Here is a 17,131-nt window from a genome sequence, read left to right as displayed (position 1 = left end):
TCTGACTCTGTACTTTTAAAACTTCTTGTTTGGGTTTTGTTTTTCCTTTAGTTAGCAGTAACGCTGCCTTTAAAATATCTATCTTAGCCAAACCGTAAGAAAAGAGAATTGTGCATACGTAAGCCAAGTCCAGGTTTCAATGATTAACCTCTGTCTTATTTATATGACCATTTCAACCTAGCCACTTTAACATACTTTATATTCACAAAAGTTTTAACATACTTCATACTCACAAAAGTTTTAGAGAGTAAAATTCCCAGTTTACAGGCAAGAAAATTGAGGCACTCAAATTTGTATTGATTTGATTTTTACTGTAACATAATCACATGGGGATATACATGACAAATGTGACATCTAATAATCCATAAGTGATCTACCATAAGGACAGAATTCCCCTAATTTCTAAAATGCAGAAGAATTCAAAGTAGAAACTCTCCTACTTGGTTAAGAAATAGATGGTCTAATCGTGGAAATAGTTTAATGGACCAGGGTCCAGGCTTGTTGAGTAGGAAGATCAAAGGGTACCTGGGGAGCAGGCAAGAGTAAAGGAAGTATAGAATGTAACCTACATTATAGATGTAATCCACATTACATCTGAATTAATAACTTACAAAAGGTGCAAGTAAGATAAAATAATTTCACGCAAATCCTACTAATTTACAATTTGACAATTTGAAATGCTATTTTCCCAATAAATTCATTTAAACACTTTACTAAACACTTAGTACCTATAAAGCACTAGCCCTGTGGAAGATACAGACATGAGTAAGTTCTTGTTCGTTTTCTTGAGGACTCAGCAATCTCTAGGAGAGATAAGACAAATACACAAACAACCAGACTTCAAGCAGAATGTTATTCATAAGAAAGATATGGACAAATACTGTTGGGCATCTGTGATTATGAAGGTCAACTATAAATCGTTTTGGAGCTAAGCAAAACTGCTGGTTAGAAGATTTCCAGGCAGAATGCAGGGTATTCGTTTTTTCTGTAAACTATAAAATATATATGTAGTTACTTTTGACAACTACCTTTACCATGTTAGGCAAAAGCAAGGATTTCACAATGACTTATAAAAAAATTTTCATTCATACCTAAAAAGTGATTTTAGTTTCAGATCCTCTGAGCTGTTTTACACCACAATAACTCAGTGCAGATGTCACTATTTCGGTTCTTCTGAAAATTAATGGGGAGGGAAGCAATCACCAAAGAAACAACACTCAGGAAAGATAATGTGGAGACGTTTAGTTTTGTGTTGCTAATCCTGGAGATTACTGGCATTTATGATACATGATGCCAAGAAAAAAATTTATGCCAAGTTTTCCAAAAAGTTCAACAGAACAGTTGTTTATTTTCTCCATTTTTTGGGTTTTTTGTTGTTGTTGTTGTTGTTTGTTTTTGAGATGGAGTCTCCCTCTTGTCACCCAGGCTGGAGTGCAATGGCACAATCTCGGCTCACTGCAACCTCTGCCTCCTGGGTTCAGGTGATTCTCCTGCCTCAGCCTCCCGACTAGCTGGGATTACAGGCACCCATCACCATGCCTGACTAATTTTTTTGTATTTTTAGTAGCGACGGGGTTTCACCATGTTGGCCAGTCTGGTCTCGAACTCCTGACCTCAGGTGATCCACCCGCCTCAGCCTCCCGAAGTGCTGGGATTACAGGCATGAGCCATCGCACGCAGCCCTACTTTCTCCATTTTTATACACTTTTCGCTTTTAAAAAATGGTATAATAAAGCCCTACTACCATCATCAGTTTCAATGGCTTCCTACTGTGAAATGCAAAAACAAACCAGAGAAAAGCCTAACCATTTTTAATCTATAAAGGATAAGATTAGGTACAATTACTTTCTTTAAAAAAAAAAAGAACTGAACAATTTGTGAATGTTTGTTTCTTTCAGCCATTTACAACAGACTGCTGGGGTTTTTTTTTTTTTTTTTTTTTTTTTAAACAGGGTCTTGCTCTGTTGCCCAGACTGGAGTGCAGTGGCACGATCATGGCTCACTGCTGCCTTAACCCCCTCGACTCAAGCGATCCTCCCACCTCAGCCTCCCGAGTAGCTGGGGCTATAGGCACACAGCACCATGCCTGGCTAATTTTTGTAATTTTTGTAGAGATAGGGTTTTGCTACGTTGCCCAGGCTCATCTCGAGCTCCTGGGCTCAAACAATTGCCCCACCTCGGCCTCCCAAAGTGCTGGGATTACAGGCATGAGCCATTGCGCCTGGCCCATGACTAATCTTTTTAAGATACTGACACCATTGGAGAGGAGAATGCCTACTCCAACTACATATTGGCTGTTAAAGCATCAAAGTGGAATGGTGGCTTGAGGGAAAATCATTAAAATGAAAAGGGCTAATTCTACTTCATAAAGTAAAAAAACTATTCAGATTTAGGTTCTTACATATATTTTAAAAAGGTAGGGTATTCTAGTGAAAAGTCATGAGCTATGGAGACAGAAGACTGGAGATTTATTGTATTATAGATATAAGCCTGAGCACGTTACTCAAGTTGCCTGATTTCAATTTGTTTATCAGTAAAAGTCAATCATTTAGCACAAATTTATTAAGTATCAAGCAATATTCTAGGTATTGGACATACAGCAGTGAACAAATCCTTGTCATGATGTTCCAAGCTCTGTGGTGAGAGGTACACAGAAATATATAGGGAAAAAAAAAAAACAAATTTTGTAATACAGTATGTCAAACGCTGATGCACATTATAGAGAAAAATAATGCAGGAAGGTTTCAAAGCATGGTCAGGGAAGGTCGCAATGAAAAGGAACACTTGGACAAAGACATGAAGGAAATGAGGGAGCCTGTAAATATCAGGGTTCCTCAAAAAGGAACAGAACGAGCAAAGGCCGAGATAGGAACCTGCCTGGCTTTTTGAAGACTAAGAAAGCCAGTACAGCTGATGCAGAGTCACAGAAGGGGAGGAGAGTAGTTGGAAAAACGAGGTCAAGAAAAGGTGGCTAAGGGCAGCTGGGTCAAGGTCCTGTGGGGCAACCAGGCTACTGTAATGGCTGTGGCTTTTCCTCTGAATAAGATTAGAAGCCACTGGAAAGTCTAGAACATCAGAGGTGTTTCACCCATGTATGAGAGTAAACATTTACCTCATAGAATTCTTTTGGGAAGACCAAATGCAATATGGAAGGGTTTTTAAAACTAGAAAATAATGTACAAATGTGAAACATTATTATATCCCTAACTTTTTTACAACAGACAACTTTGTCAAATTCTCCTGCACTAAACAGTGGTAAATATTTCATAGGTTTTTTTAAGGGAAGAAAAAACAATGGTTTTTCTAGGAGCAACTCTCTCCATTTCTATTACACTATATCTAAGAACATATGAAACTCAGTTTTTTGCTTTCAAATCAAACCATAAAACAAATATTTCAACATGAAATAAAGATGCACAATGTGAAAAACAATCTCACCCTTATTCAAACGAGCAATGACAGTCATGAAATGATATGTTCTTAATGAGTGTTTTCCTTTGAACTGCTAGAATGGAAATGGGAGGCTCTAGTGTTAGATAAGAGATTTTGTTATCTTGTTATCACAAGGACCAGCCAAACCAAATTTCTACCTAGTCGAACGTCTCAATTATTGGCATATATAAAATATATACTGAACAAATTTTCACTATGAAGTAAAAACAAATGAAGTATGTTGAAAATAGTAAAAATTATTGAACTAGGTAAAAGTCTCTTATGATACTAAACAGCCCATCATGAAGTCACTGTTTAGAGACATTGACTGCAACTGGCAGCCCTGTCAACTTGTGAGGAAAAACAGTATCCAACTGAAATAACACTGGAAATGGAAACTTAAGTTATCTCCCCCAAGTTCTAGCCTCTTTTTCGGTCTGCTTCTCTTTTTTGTCTTTTTTATTTTACTTCGTCATTTCATAAAATGTGTGATTACCACTACTGCTATATGAAAATAATTCATATTCCCATTACTAATTTCTGCCCTAAACTTCAGTGCCACGTTGCCAGTTGTTGACTGGATACTGCCAGTAACAAATAATCCCATTTAATTTTTACTGAGCCCAACAGTTTTAAGCACTCTAACTTTGTGTATAAACTCCTCTCTCCATCTTAAACCACCCTCTGAGGACGGCCCTATTATTATCCCCATCTTACACTGGAAAGTTAAATAAGTAGCTCAAAGTAACACATTGAGTAAGAAAAGGAACCAGCACTTGGACCCCAGGCATTTTTGCTCCAGAACTGATGCATTTAATCCCTGCTGCACCGCAACAGTGCTCCAGTTCTGTGCCTAAATCCAGCAGATACAAAACAAAACTCATCGTCTACTCTCTCCTAGTTCTTACTGTCCTACTTCAAGTGGAAAGCAACTTAAATTTCAGTCACCCGGCCTCTCTTCCTCCTCCCACAGGCAGTCAATCCCTGGGGTAGCCTGGCCTGCCTTCATGCCAAAATTTCCCTGGGCAAAGGCCACAGGGATGGGGCCCGAGGAAAGGCAGCCTCCCAAACGCGGGGGTGTGTCAGTGCGCTTTCCCTAGGTGCCCTCCCATGGCTGGCATCCTCTCTGCTCTCCGAAACCAACTTTCGCCGTCCCACCCCGCCCTGCCGTGGACCTGCCTTACGCTCTTCCAGCAGCTCCGCACCTCCACCCACTCCACTCCACCCTCCCCAAACAGCTCACCCTAGCCTCCATATCCCTGTGCCCTCAACTACCAACTGCACCCTTTACCTGCTCCTCTGCTTCCGCCATGGCGCGACCGGAGAGTCACCTGACAGGCCCGGAAATGAGAGGAAACCAGACACTGGGCCCAGGGCCTTCTGGGAAATGTAGTTTTAGCTTCATCTGAGCCTGGAAATCTCTTCTAGGGGACGGACCTGTTAGGGTTCATTTCTGCTGCCAATACTCCAAACTCAGTGGAATTCTGCTTTGAAGGATGTGAACATAACCATTGCTAATACTATAGCTTATTTTATTGTTGTTCTTATTTCTGTAGTTATTCTAGTGTTTATTAAGCACTTACTATGTCACGCCCTGGGTTTATAGCTTTGCATAAATTATCTCATTTAATCCTCACAGCAATTCCTACTATCATCCCCATTTATAGGGGAGAATACCGTAGCTCAGAGGTCATGCAGCTAGTAAGAGGCAGAACTGGTAACAGAATTCAGCCTTTTCTGATGCCAAAGTCTCTGTGATTGCCAAATGCTGCTTACTCTAAAAGTGTTCTTGTCCTTTTTTCTCTCTCTTTTTTAAGTATATTCAGTGAATATAAAGGAATCTTTGCAGTGGAGAGTCAGACAAAATTTATATGCCAACAAATAATATCATTATTTTTGCTTGCTACTTTAAGTTGTCTTCTCCTGTCATATGAACATTGATTTAAAAAAAAAATCTCTGTTGCTTAATAAATTAATTGTTAAACCTTTGTTGAGGATATTCAATAGCTAAATGTTCAAGTGAAGACACAATATGAAGTTGTCCTTGGTCAAAATCTGCACAATCACTATATTACTTCCAGCATTCAGAATGACTGATCCCCTCTCTATGTTTCTGAACATTATGAATTCTGTTTCCTAATCCTCAGGAATCTGCAGCATCTTGTCCAAAGACAGACATATTAAAATTTCCATTCACTAGAGTAGCTGGTGACCAGCAGAGGGCATTGCAAATGGCAGCATGTGGTGGTTGCCTCAGTACCTTTTTTGACTCCCTGTGCCTCATTGACTCTGACCCAGTAGGAAGTCATGGACTCAGTACTCTGTCTGTAGCTTGCTCAACCCATGATTCCTCAATGGCCCAGAAGCCAAGGTGACATCATCTCTGAGACACCTGTCTTCTCCCCAAGGCCTAAACAGCCTTACCTCCATCTTCTTCCTCCAAGCCTTGCTGGGGTTCCTCTTCCAGTGGGCTAATCACTCAGCCGACAGGATAGACCACGCTGAGGTATTTAAATGTCTATAAGCAGCCAGGTGCAGTGGCTTTCACCTGTAATCCCAGCACTTTGGGAGGCCAAGGCAGTCAGATTTCATGAGTTCAAGAGTTTGAGACCATCCTGGACAACATGGCAAAACCCTGTCTCTACAAAAAATACCAAAAATTAGCCGGGCATAATGGTGTGCGCCTGTAGTTCCAGGTACTCAGGAGGCTGAGGTGGGGGTTGAGGCTGCAGTGAGCATTGATGGTGCCACTGCACACCAGCCTGGACAACTGAATGAGACCCTATCTGCAAAAAAAGAAAAAAGAAATCCATAAGCAAGTATAAACCTAGCGCAAGTATAAATCTAACCCAAGAGTTTCTAAAATCTCTTGCAAAGCAGCCCAGGGCCAAACATTGCTCATGATGAACTCCAGATCCCAGAAAAACTTTAATACAGACCAAAGAGACTGTGGAAGCCCTCAGTCCAGTATCCACGGGAAAGAGAAAATGAGCTCTTCTACTTTTCTGACTTTCCTCACAAACTCTAATTTTCTCTTTCCCATTGTGAGTGACAGCCACCCATAAACCTCTAGGACTACAGCCTTTCCAACTTGGCAATCTCTTCTTCTATGGTGAACGGATGAGATTGGGATGAAGAAGGAAAATAAAGAATTATTACCACTGTCTTAACCACAAGGTCATTTTTGTTTTATGGTTCCATTTTATTTCGATGAGAAGTCAAGCAGCCCAAGCAAGCAAAGCTGAAGGCCATCCACTCTGGGCCTTCCTGGCCTTTCTACTTTTCTGGAATGAGAATGTTTATTCTCTTTCTCTTTCTCAAGAAGGGTGTTATGGGTCTTATTAAAGATATAGCCAAACTTTACAGATTTTCCTCTGCTCATTTAACCGTAGAAACTCTCAATTCCTCAAGTTTGTTCCGCATTCAATATACCCTCTTGATTACAATAAAATATTATGAGCCTCTTTCCTTTTGGAGACTAGAAAAGTGAAGAGACACAGGTATGGAAAGGTGAATTAGAGGAAGAAACCTACTATGAACTAGCAGGTTTGTGCTGGGCCAGTGGACAGGATGAAATTCACATGTGACCTCCAAATCCCATTTTCTCACGTGAAGTGAGAGTCTGAGGCTCTCTTATCTAGGTAGTCTTGTATTCTCCAACTACTCTAAGTGTAGTCCAAAGACTACCTGGGAGCTTGTTAAAAATGAAGAATTTGGGGCCCTTTGAGAGACGTATTTAACCACAATCTGGATTTTAATAATATCCCTCAGTTATATGCATACACTTTAAAGTTTGAGGAGAAGTCAGCATAACAGTCACTGATTCTGTGTCAAATCATCTGCTTTTTTTCTTGCACATAATCAGTCCACCCTCTCCCAACTTCAAGATACGGAGGTAAAGGGCTGGGCGCAGTGACTCATGCCTGTAATCCCAGCACTTTGGGAGGCCAAGGCGGGCGGATCCCCTGAGATCAAGAGATCGAGACCATCCTGGTCAACATAGTGAAACCCCATCTCTACTAAAAATACAAAAATTAGCCGAGCGTGGTGGTGTGCGCCTGTAGTCCCAGCTACTCAGGAGGCTGAGGCAGGAGAATCGCTTGAACCTGGGAGGCGGAGGTTGCAGTGAGCCAAGATCACACCACTACACTCCAGCCTGGCGACAGAGCAAGACTCTGTCTCAGAAAACAAAAACAAAAACAAAAACAAAAAAATGCATATGGAGGTAAAGGTAAGATTCAACTTCTCATTCGCAGTCTATAGGACCTAAAATTGTTAATAGACTTCAGAAAACAGACCTAAGACCTTATATTTGCAGAGTGGCTCACTGGTTTCAAGGATCTGTCTCATAACGTTTGTTTCGTAGGTCTGAAACAGTTTACTAACTCAAATTATAGCCATTTTATTCATGACAATAGCATTATTTCATTGCTTAAACAATCTGAATCCCTTCAATATTTTCCGTTATTAAATAGCATTTATAAATTCAGGAAACTTGAAAAATCAGCAAAGTGGAAAGACAAAGTTAAAATAATTCACTCTTATGCCCTTGCTAATTAGGGGATGTGTTGTAGATTCTTTTCCCAATCTTCAGCTTCCATTCCTTCTTAGATTGCTGCCTTTCTCAATCTACAGGTGTGACAGCTAATGACAAGCAAATTTACACCACATTACACTACTAACTCCAAGCTACAACCTTAGCCTTTATTTAATTAACTGTACCAAATAGCTAAAAGAATATTGATGTTATCTTTAGCAAATCTGACCAGCCTCAGCTTATTTTGCAGTTTAGTTTTTCCAAAACTGTACTCACTGAAACCTGTTACCTTCTAATATTCTAAATGTCATTTTAAGATACAGCTTATTGAAAATTTCCCTGAGCAACCACATTAGATTTTTTTAATAACATTTTTCTAATTACAAAAGTACCATGTGTTCATAATAGATAACTAGAAAAATACAATAAATTATAAAATAAAATTCTAAAACCACTCATGATTTCTCCACTTAGATTATGATTGTTGGATATATGCCTTTCTTTTTTTTCTCCTTTTCCTCTCTCTCTTCCTCCTTTCCTCTCTGTCTTTGTCTCTCTGTATTTATTCAAAAACTTGTCCAACAAAGATCATATTACCAACTTTTGTCATTTTTTTTTACTTAGTCGTATTTCAAGATTGTTTCCCAATAGCATTGTAAAATATTCTTCTGAAACATGATTTTAATAAAACATGATTTCACATTATAATTCCATCCCATGAAAAGTAATGTATATAATCATTCTATTTTGTTGTATACTTTAAGTACATCTAATTAACATCCCTGTGCATAATTTTGGAAAATGCTGTAATGCAAGGTGGTATCAACTGTAGAAATAAAGATCATCCAAATAAGAAATGCCATTGAGGAGTTATTCAGAGCTTGTTCTAGAAAGGGAGTCAGCCACCAGCACTTGTGCTGTGGCAGAGACTCAAAAACAGGCAGAAGAGTGGGAAGCTGGAAAAAGGAAAGGCTTCAGGTAGGCCCTGGTTGGAGGCTATTGGCATGAGAAAGCTGTAGGTGGGCTAACCAGAAGCGGGGCAACCTATGCGATTGGTTAGGGGTGGATATTTGGTTTTCTCTGGTTGGTCTTAGTTGGAAGTGGGAGTAACAATTAAGGAACTACCAATAAAGTCCTGGTCATTTTAGGCTGGTTGTTTCAGAGGTTATATTTAAGGTTCCTGGATTGTTACTAGAGATGGCAGTTTTGACTGTCAGGCTAGATTCCTGGGTTTTCTATTGTGGACAATAGCTTGGTTTCCTGGGCAATTGCTGCAGTTTGCTTCAGACTGTGGGTCAGAGTTCTATTTTAATATCTGGTCTGGCCATTGCCCCTTTATATATTCAATCTCTCACAATTTATTCTACCATGGGCTATATATGAGAGCTCTAAACCCTCCTACCATCAAACATTAGATATTATCACTTTTTACACATTTTGTCAATTTAGCTTGGGGAAAATAGTATTAATATTTTAATTTTTGTTTTAACTTGTATTTCTTTGATTTCTGATGAGGGGATGTTTTTCGTAAATTTACTGGCCATTTTCAACTTTGTTCTGTCCTTTCTACTCTTGCTCTTTACCCATCTTTTGGGGGAAAGTTGATCTTTTCCCTATTTGGCTTATAAAAGAAATGTTCAGTAGATATTTGGTTATTTGATTTTGAAGCTAAGAGGAGTCTGGTGCTGGATGTAAATAATCTGAGGTCTTCAACATATATTAGGTTGGTGCAAAACTAATTGCAGTTTTTGCCATTACTTTTAATTGATATTTGAGGTATAGTATTGTGTAGTATTACAACCTAAGAGAGAATCTTTGGAAATATATAGATTTGAGGGAACATTGAAGGGGTAAAGTTTAGACTCACTGTGGTTGTTCTCTTGCTAGATTCTTGTGAAATTAGTGTGCCTTGATTTGCACCAAGGGGTTTTATTGGTAAAATCAAATAGTCAAGACTCCGTCTCAGAAAAAAAAAAAAGAAGAGACACAAAGATGTGGAATAGCATCCAAAGAGTCAGATACAAGACCAATTAGGTAGGATGGTGCTAGAGTCTGTCCATATAAATTTGTGTATAATTCCACAGGCAGTTGTAGCAGAGACTGCTAAATGCCTTCCTAATATCCATTTTCCCAATTCACAGAAAGAAATCAATAGATCAGTGGGTAAAATATTTTATTTAGGGTTTTCACATATGCTTTCTTGAAATCTTTGATTTTTGCTATTGCTTAGCTATAAACAAGCACTGAGACATAAAAATACATAAAAATAGTAAATAAATCCCAACAAAAAAATCAGAAAGAAACTATAAGGCTTGCTTTGACAACTTCTTACTTTTAAACATGTACCAAGAACCTAGCACAGTGTGTGTGCATAATAGGGTCACTATAAATATTTGTTGACTGAATCAATTAATTAATTGAACATCTTTCCATTCATGGTGCTTTCTCAAACTAGACTATTCTGTGCCCTGCCACCTGAGTACATTTCAGACTTGTTCTATGAGAAAATAAAAAGATATTGAAGATTTAGAGCAGTGAAATGACACAAAGAAAGTGGTATCTGGGAAGTTTAAGTCAGCCATTGTGTGAGAGTTTGAAGATGGGAGTGATCAAATCAGCTGGGAAGATCAGGGATGATTTCAAGCAGCACATCAAGTGTTCCTTAAAGGACAGGTAAGAGGCTGATGGTAAGAGGAAAGGGAAAATATTCCATGTAAAGGGAACAGTATAAGAAGAGACATAAAGACAGGCTGGGCGCGGTGGCTCACACCTGTAATCCCAACATTTTGGGAGGCCGAGGCAGGCAGATCACGAGGTCAGGAGATCAAGACCATCGTGGCTAACACGGTGAAACCCCATCTGTACTACAAAAATACAAAAAATTAGCTGGGCATGGTGGCGGATGCCTGTAGCCCCAGCTACTTGGGAGGCTGAGGCAGGAGAATGGTGTGAGCCTGGGAGGCAGAGCTTGCAGTGAGCCAAGATGGCACCACTGCACTCCAGCCTGGGCGACAGAGCAAGACTCCGTCTCGAAAAAAAAAAAAAAAAAAAAGAAGAGACACAAAGATGTGGAATAGCATCCAAAGAGTCAGATACAAGACCAATTAGGTAGGATGGTGCTAGAGTCTGTCCATATAAATTTGTGTATAATTCCACAAGCAGTTGTAGCAGAGACTGCTAAATGCCTTCCTAATATCCATTCACTTCTACTTTATTAGTAAAAGAACTCCTAAAATATTAGGGGCAGCAATATGTTTAAATAAAAGACATCTCCTGGTCTCCATCACGGTTATGTGTGGCTATGTGATTAAGTTCTGGTCAATGACATACAAGTGGAAATGTTGCGTGTGCCTTTCAGGGAAGTCTGTGAAAGGGGAACAGACATCTGGGGATACCCCTTTCACCATTTCTGCCATTAGATTCTCCAGTAACCACACAGGTCCCACAGGTGACCTTGAGGATGAAAACCAAATTCTAAGGATGAAGCAGAAAGATAGGAGAAGCCTAGGTCCCTGATGACTGAAGCCAACATGCTCCTCTAAACTGCCTGCCTCCAAACTAATGTTTTGTTTTTTTTTTCAAACAGGGTTTTACTCCTGTCACCAGGGCTGGAGTCCAGTGGCAGGATCTTGGCTCACTGCACCCTCCGCCTACCCGCTCAGGTGATTCTCCTGCCTTAGCCTCCTGAGTAGCTGGGATTACAGGGGCATGCCACTGCACCTGGCTAATTTTTGTATTTGTCGTAGAGACGGGGTTTCACCATGTTGCTCAGGCTGATCTCGAACTCCTGAGCTCAGGTGATCCACCCACCTCGGCCTCCCAGAGTGCTGGGATTACAGGCGTGAGCCACTAAGCCCAGCCTCCAAACTTATTTTGAATAAAATAATAATCCCTTGTGTTATTGTAGCTTGCCCATCACAAGCAGACAGACTTAGTCCTAACTGATACAGTGGTGGGGAGCCATTGAGGAGTTTTGAGAATAGAAATGACTCAGCCAAAAGACATCACCTACTGCACCTGAGGAAATTATTATTCTTCTACTTGCCCACCTGACACAGGAGAAAGGGAGCGATCACACGCTCATGTGTGTGAGAAGAACAAACTTTCAGAATATAAAAGTTTTGGAATCTTGGGACATAGGACAAGAACAGTACTGCCAGGGTACCAATTTGCATTTGTTTTTTTCTAGTTCATTGTGATATTTAAGAGCTTGAGAATCAGATCAGGATTCAAATTTTGTGTGTGCCATTTATAATAAATCTAGGACAAGTTAACTTTTCCAAAGTCCAGTATTCTTAGCTGTTTATTAACATACTCCACAGTATGTTAATACTTCACGCTAAAAGTACCTTCCAATCAGGGTTGTTGTGAAAAACAAATGAGAAAATGTAGGTCAAAGTCCTTGCCAAAGGCTGGGGCCTAGTTGTATTTATCACTGCTGTACTGCTATTTTGTTTCCTGCACTTCAGTATACACATAACGAACACTGCAGTCTCCTCTTCAGGTTCCATTTTTTGTGATCCTCATTTAGAGGCACAGGACCACTCTCAAGACTTACTTGTTTTCATAAAAAGAAGAAAAGAAATTTTGGGGAATGTGCAGAGTCGCTCTTTACTCAGTCTCTCAAAGGAGACTGTGCAGTGATCATCAGAGATCTCTTATAGATAATGAAAGAGTATGGCCCAAAAATGTTAGTTTCTGTACAATTACAGAGAACATGGAGCTGTATCTTACTCATATTGAGGTTAGAAGATGCTACCAGTTACCCTTTTCTATGTAATTTCCCATAAGTGATTGTCCTTCTAGGTAAGTGTGCTATCATAAGCAATATATTTGGTCTTTATCTCTGGTTCCTGGCACAGAGCACTTAAAACCTTTAGAATTTCCCGAGTGATAGGAGTATATTTTGTTATTGAATCCCTTTTTATTACACTTGAGTTTATACTAATGAGGTGACTTAGGGTGGGGCTCCTATATAGCAGCAAGATGGGACTGGTCACCAGAAAGACCAATTGATTATAGGGGTGGAAATTTCAGCCCCCCAGGGAGGGGATGGGGAAGACTGGAGATTAGGTTCTATAAAAACTCTTGAAATGAGATTTGATGAGTTTCCAATTTGATGAACACGTCCACGCAGTGGGAGCAAGGAGTACCTCATGGGGACGGAAGCTGCTGTGCTCCGTACCCTTCCAGACCTTGCCCTGTGCACCTCTTCATCTGGCTGTTCATTTGTATCCTTTATAATAAACTGGTAAATGTAAATAAAGTGTCTTCCTGAGTTCTGTGAGTCATTCTAACAAGCTATGGTACCTTAGGAGGGGTTCATAGGAAGCTCCCATTTATATCTGGTGGGCCAGAAGCACAGGAGGCCCAGGACTTGCAACTGACATTTGAAGTGGGGGGCAGTTTTGTGGGACTTAGCTCTTAAGCTATAGGGTCTGTGCTAATCCTGGGTGGTTAGTATCAAAATTGAGTTAAGTTGCTGAACACCCAACTGGTGTCCAGTGAGTCGGAGAGTTGATTGTAGGTATTGGAAAACACTCCAGAGTATGTTAATACTTCACGTTTATGGATGTCTAGATGGGAAGTATTAGAAATTAATGGAGAAGTTTAATGTCTTTTTAAATAGAAAAAGGCAATATATAAATGGTCTGTCCGATATTACTCAGTAATGAACGAGAGTGAGAAGAGACCCTAGGAGGAATTTTGTCTTTATATTCATTGCAGTTTGAGGGATATTTTTCCAGATTTTTTTTCCCACAGATGTATATACAAGGGCTACCTTTACGTGTTTTAAACATAATTTGAATCACACTCTAGAGTTCTGTGGCGTTTTAAAAAAATTTATTGCCCGGGCGCAGTGGCTCACACCTGTAATCCCAGCACTTTGGAAGGCCGAAGTGGGCGGATCACAAGATCAGGAGATTGAGACCACCTTGGCTAGCACAGTGAAACCCCATCTCTACTAAAAATACAAAAAATTAGCAGGGCATGGTGGTGGGCACCTGTAGTCCTAGCTACTTGGGAGGCTGAGGCAGGAGAATGGCATGAACCTGGGAGACAAGGCTTGCAGTGAGCCGAGATCGCGCCACTGCACTCCAGCCTGGGCGACAGAGCAAGACTCTGTCTCAAAAAAAAAACAACCAACCAAACAAAAAAAACTTATTAATACATCAACAATGTAATTTCACATAATATAGAGCTACATAATTACTTATGTTTACATAGTCTTCCATGGAGTTGATTTCCGTGATTTATATAACCAACCAATCCTCCTCTACTTTTCAATATTTAGGTTGCTTTCAAGTTTTCACTATTATAAATTATACTGTGATGAACACTGCATCTTGTGCATATCTCCAAATTATAAATATTTTCTTGGGAAAATGTGTAGAAATGGAATAGCTTGGTCACTGAAACATTTGAAGTTCTCTTAAAAGTTCTTTAAAAATATCAGGAAATACCTTTAAAAGAAACCCTTCAGGGCTGGGTGCGGTGGCTCACGCCTATAATCCCAGCACTTGGGAAGGCAGAAGTGGGTGGATCACCTGAGCTCAGGAGTTCAACACCAAGGCAACATGATGAAACCCCATCTCTACTAAAATACAAAAAATTAGCCAGGCATGGTGGTGCACACCTGTAATCCCAGCTACTTGGGAGGCTGAGGCAGGAGAATTGCTTGAACCCGGGAGGTAGAGGTTGCGGTAAGCTGAGATCACACCACTGCACTCCAGCCTAGGTGACAGAGTGAAACCCTATCTCAAAAACAAAAACAAAGACAAAACAAAAAACCTCTTCAATACTCTAATGTGGTGATTTTGAATAATGTGGGAAATATTTTGTTCATCCTTTGGATTCCTATTATATGTTTACTAAAAGAATAGTTCAAAGACCATCTGTTTGAGTTTTCCCCAGACATAGAATGCTTATGTGCAATCCACTTACTCAACTTCTTTCATATTTTTGACAGAAAAGCACAAAACTAATTTTTAACTTAAAGCATGAATTCAATCTACTCAGAATCCAGATGTTTAGCTGTGCCAGAAAAATGTATTATTTCATAGAAAATCTTTCATTTTCAATCAAAATTTTGAAACAAAATACTTAAACACATCCTGCCATTGGATCCAAATATCATTTGTGAAACAAGGTCCATTTTTCAGCAAGACTCCAATTTCAAAGTACGTTTGTGGCATAAGAGCCTTCTTCTAACATAAAGACATGAAAAAATTGAAAAAGAAGAGGAGCAGAAGAAAAGAGGAAGAAGAGGAAAGGTTTGCTGCACAGTGAAAGCAATGGCAGTCACCAATTATGTTCCAAAATTTAACACAACCAGTATGTTAATTGATTAAATCTTAAGACTTACTTTTTTACAGAAACAGTAATTGCACCTTATTTCTGAGCCAGAAAGCCTTTAAATCCATAATACAGTTGAATCTATACATGGTATGAAAAATAGTACAAACTATTGCCACTGCAGTACCAGTAATAAAATATATAACCTACAATGACTATTTCGTAGTTTTGTCCCTACCTGAACATTAGTTTACAAAGGAAACCAAACTTAATCACCATAGAGTTTTATGTTTTATATTTTATTGTGTTTCTGCTGTACTCCATTCATTTATATAAGCTAGGTTGGAATGTGACAACCTGGGGGCTTATCCACCATTGATGGCATTATTATCATAGAAAAACAACCTTAGTTACAAGCCCCTGACCCAGAAATTAGGTTTTGGCTTTTTCTTTTTTTTTCTTTTTTTGCCTAGAACTGCATTCAATGCCAAGGTTATGGCCTTTCGATTGTTGCCTTAAGGAGAAAATGGCTTTAATCATTAATAGGGAAGACTTGTCCCCCCCCAAGAAGGGAGCATACCCAGAAGAACCCAAGAAAGAAAAGCATCATTGTTAGACTCCTGAGTAATATTTCTAACTGGTTTGACAACTGCTGGAGAAAAATATTTACGTGGCAGTACCAGAACTCAAGGCCTAACATCTCCAGCTGATGTATCATGAACTTCTTCTCTGACACATGAATAACTGGAAATTACTGGAGAAACTCCCCCCACCTTTACCCCAATGCCCACTCCCTCCCAAGCCCATCGGAAATGCTCTTCCTTTGATTTCTTTCTCTCACATTGATTCCTGTAGATCCTGTGTTCCACTCTTGCTGTTCTCACAAGCTCCTTCCTACTTCTTCTCCATTACCCTGCTCTAAAGACACCCTCCCATCTTTTCATTGTGCTTCAGTGCCTGTCATTGGTGCAGATAAGTGAAAAGAAGGATGGGGAAAGGCCTTTTTGATAAGATTGGGTGTGGAGTAAAAAAAACCATGGGCTTTCATCAGCTGATATAGATGATGGACCTCTCTTTTCTCCTGTTTTTCTCCATCCTGGGTCTGTTTATTGCAGCTGAGAAGGCCTACTAGTGCAGAAGACCTGTTCTAATCATTTATGATACATTGTAATGACCATCTATTGGATTGTCTGCACAGCACCCATTTTTTAGGACTTTCTCCCTACCACCCTATGCCCCCAGCCCCCCACCCACAAGGTACCTGCAAAGTCTTTCCACTTCCTAGATATAGTTTGTTGATCTTCATCCCTTCTCTGAGATTCTTGGAATTAAGACTGAAAAAGATCAAACTGTTTCCTGATGCTTGGACTCTATAAGCTATCCCAGGAACCCTTTTGTTCAAACAAGTTCAAATTCGTTTTCTGATGCTAACTGTCAGAGCCTTAACTGACGTGTTCACACACACATACACATGCACACACATACAAGTTGGCTTTCTTCTCCAAGCAATTTTTATATCGTCTCTTCCCCTGCCCTTTGCTTTAGTTAAGTGGGCTTTGGTAACCAGGGAAACAGTCTTGGTTTCCAGCCCTAAGAGATTAAGGAAAGGTATCTTAGAAAAGACAGAAACAGGCTGGGTGCGGTGGCTCATGACTGTAATCCTAGCACCTTGGGAGACAGACAGGCAGATCACTTGCACTCAGGAGTTTGAGACTAGCCTGGGCATCATGGTGAAACCCCATCTCTACAAAAAATAAAAAACAAAATTAGCTGGGTGTAGTGGTGCATGCCTGTAGTCCCAGCTACTTGTTGGGGGAAGCTGAGGCAGGAGGATCAATTTCTTGCATCCAGGAGGTCGAGGCTGCA

The 17,131-nt window shown here is 39.9% G+C and overlaps 1 protein-coding gene across 4 annotated transcripts in view; it reads right to left on the bottom strand.

The window, feature by feature from the left end:
• Positions 1-17,131, bottom strand: part of VPS41 (VPS41 subunit of HOPS complex) — a 213,798-nt gene that overhangs the window by 188,334 nt on the left and 8,333 nt on the right. The window contains exon 2 of one of the 4 annotated variants that reach the window (XM_055293371.2): positions 5,857-6,218. The exons of 1 other annotated variant lie outside the window; for it this stretch is intronic. In XM_055293371.2, coding sequence (XP_055149346.1) covers positions 5,857-5,862 — 6 coding nt within the window. In that variant the 5' untranslated portion in view covers positions 5,863-6,218. Of the gene's footprint in view, positions 1-4,723; positions 4,796-5,856; positions 6,219-17,131 lie in introns of those variants that run through there. 2 more of the 4 variants (XM_055293370.2, XM_063609641.1) reach the window with 2 other exon arrangements.

This window comes from Symphalangus syndactylus, chromosome 9, assembly GCF_028878055.3.
Source record: "Symphalangus syndactylus isolate Jambi chromosome 9, NHGRI_mSymSyn1-v2.1_pri, whole genome shotgun sequence".
Taxonomy (NCBI): Eukaryota; Metazoa; Chordata; class Mammalia; order Primates; family Hylobatidae; genus Symphalangus; species Symphalangus syndactylus.
This window is presented reverse-complemented; position numbering and strand designations above follow the sequence as displayed.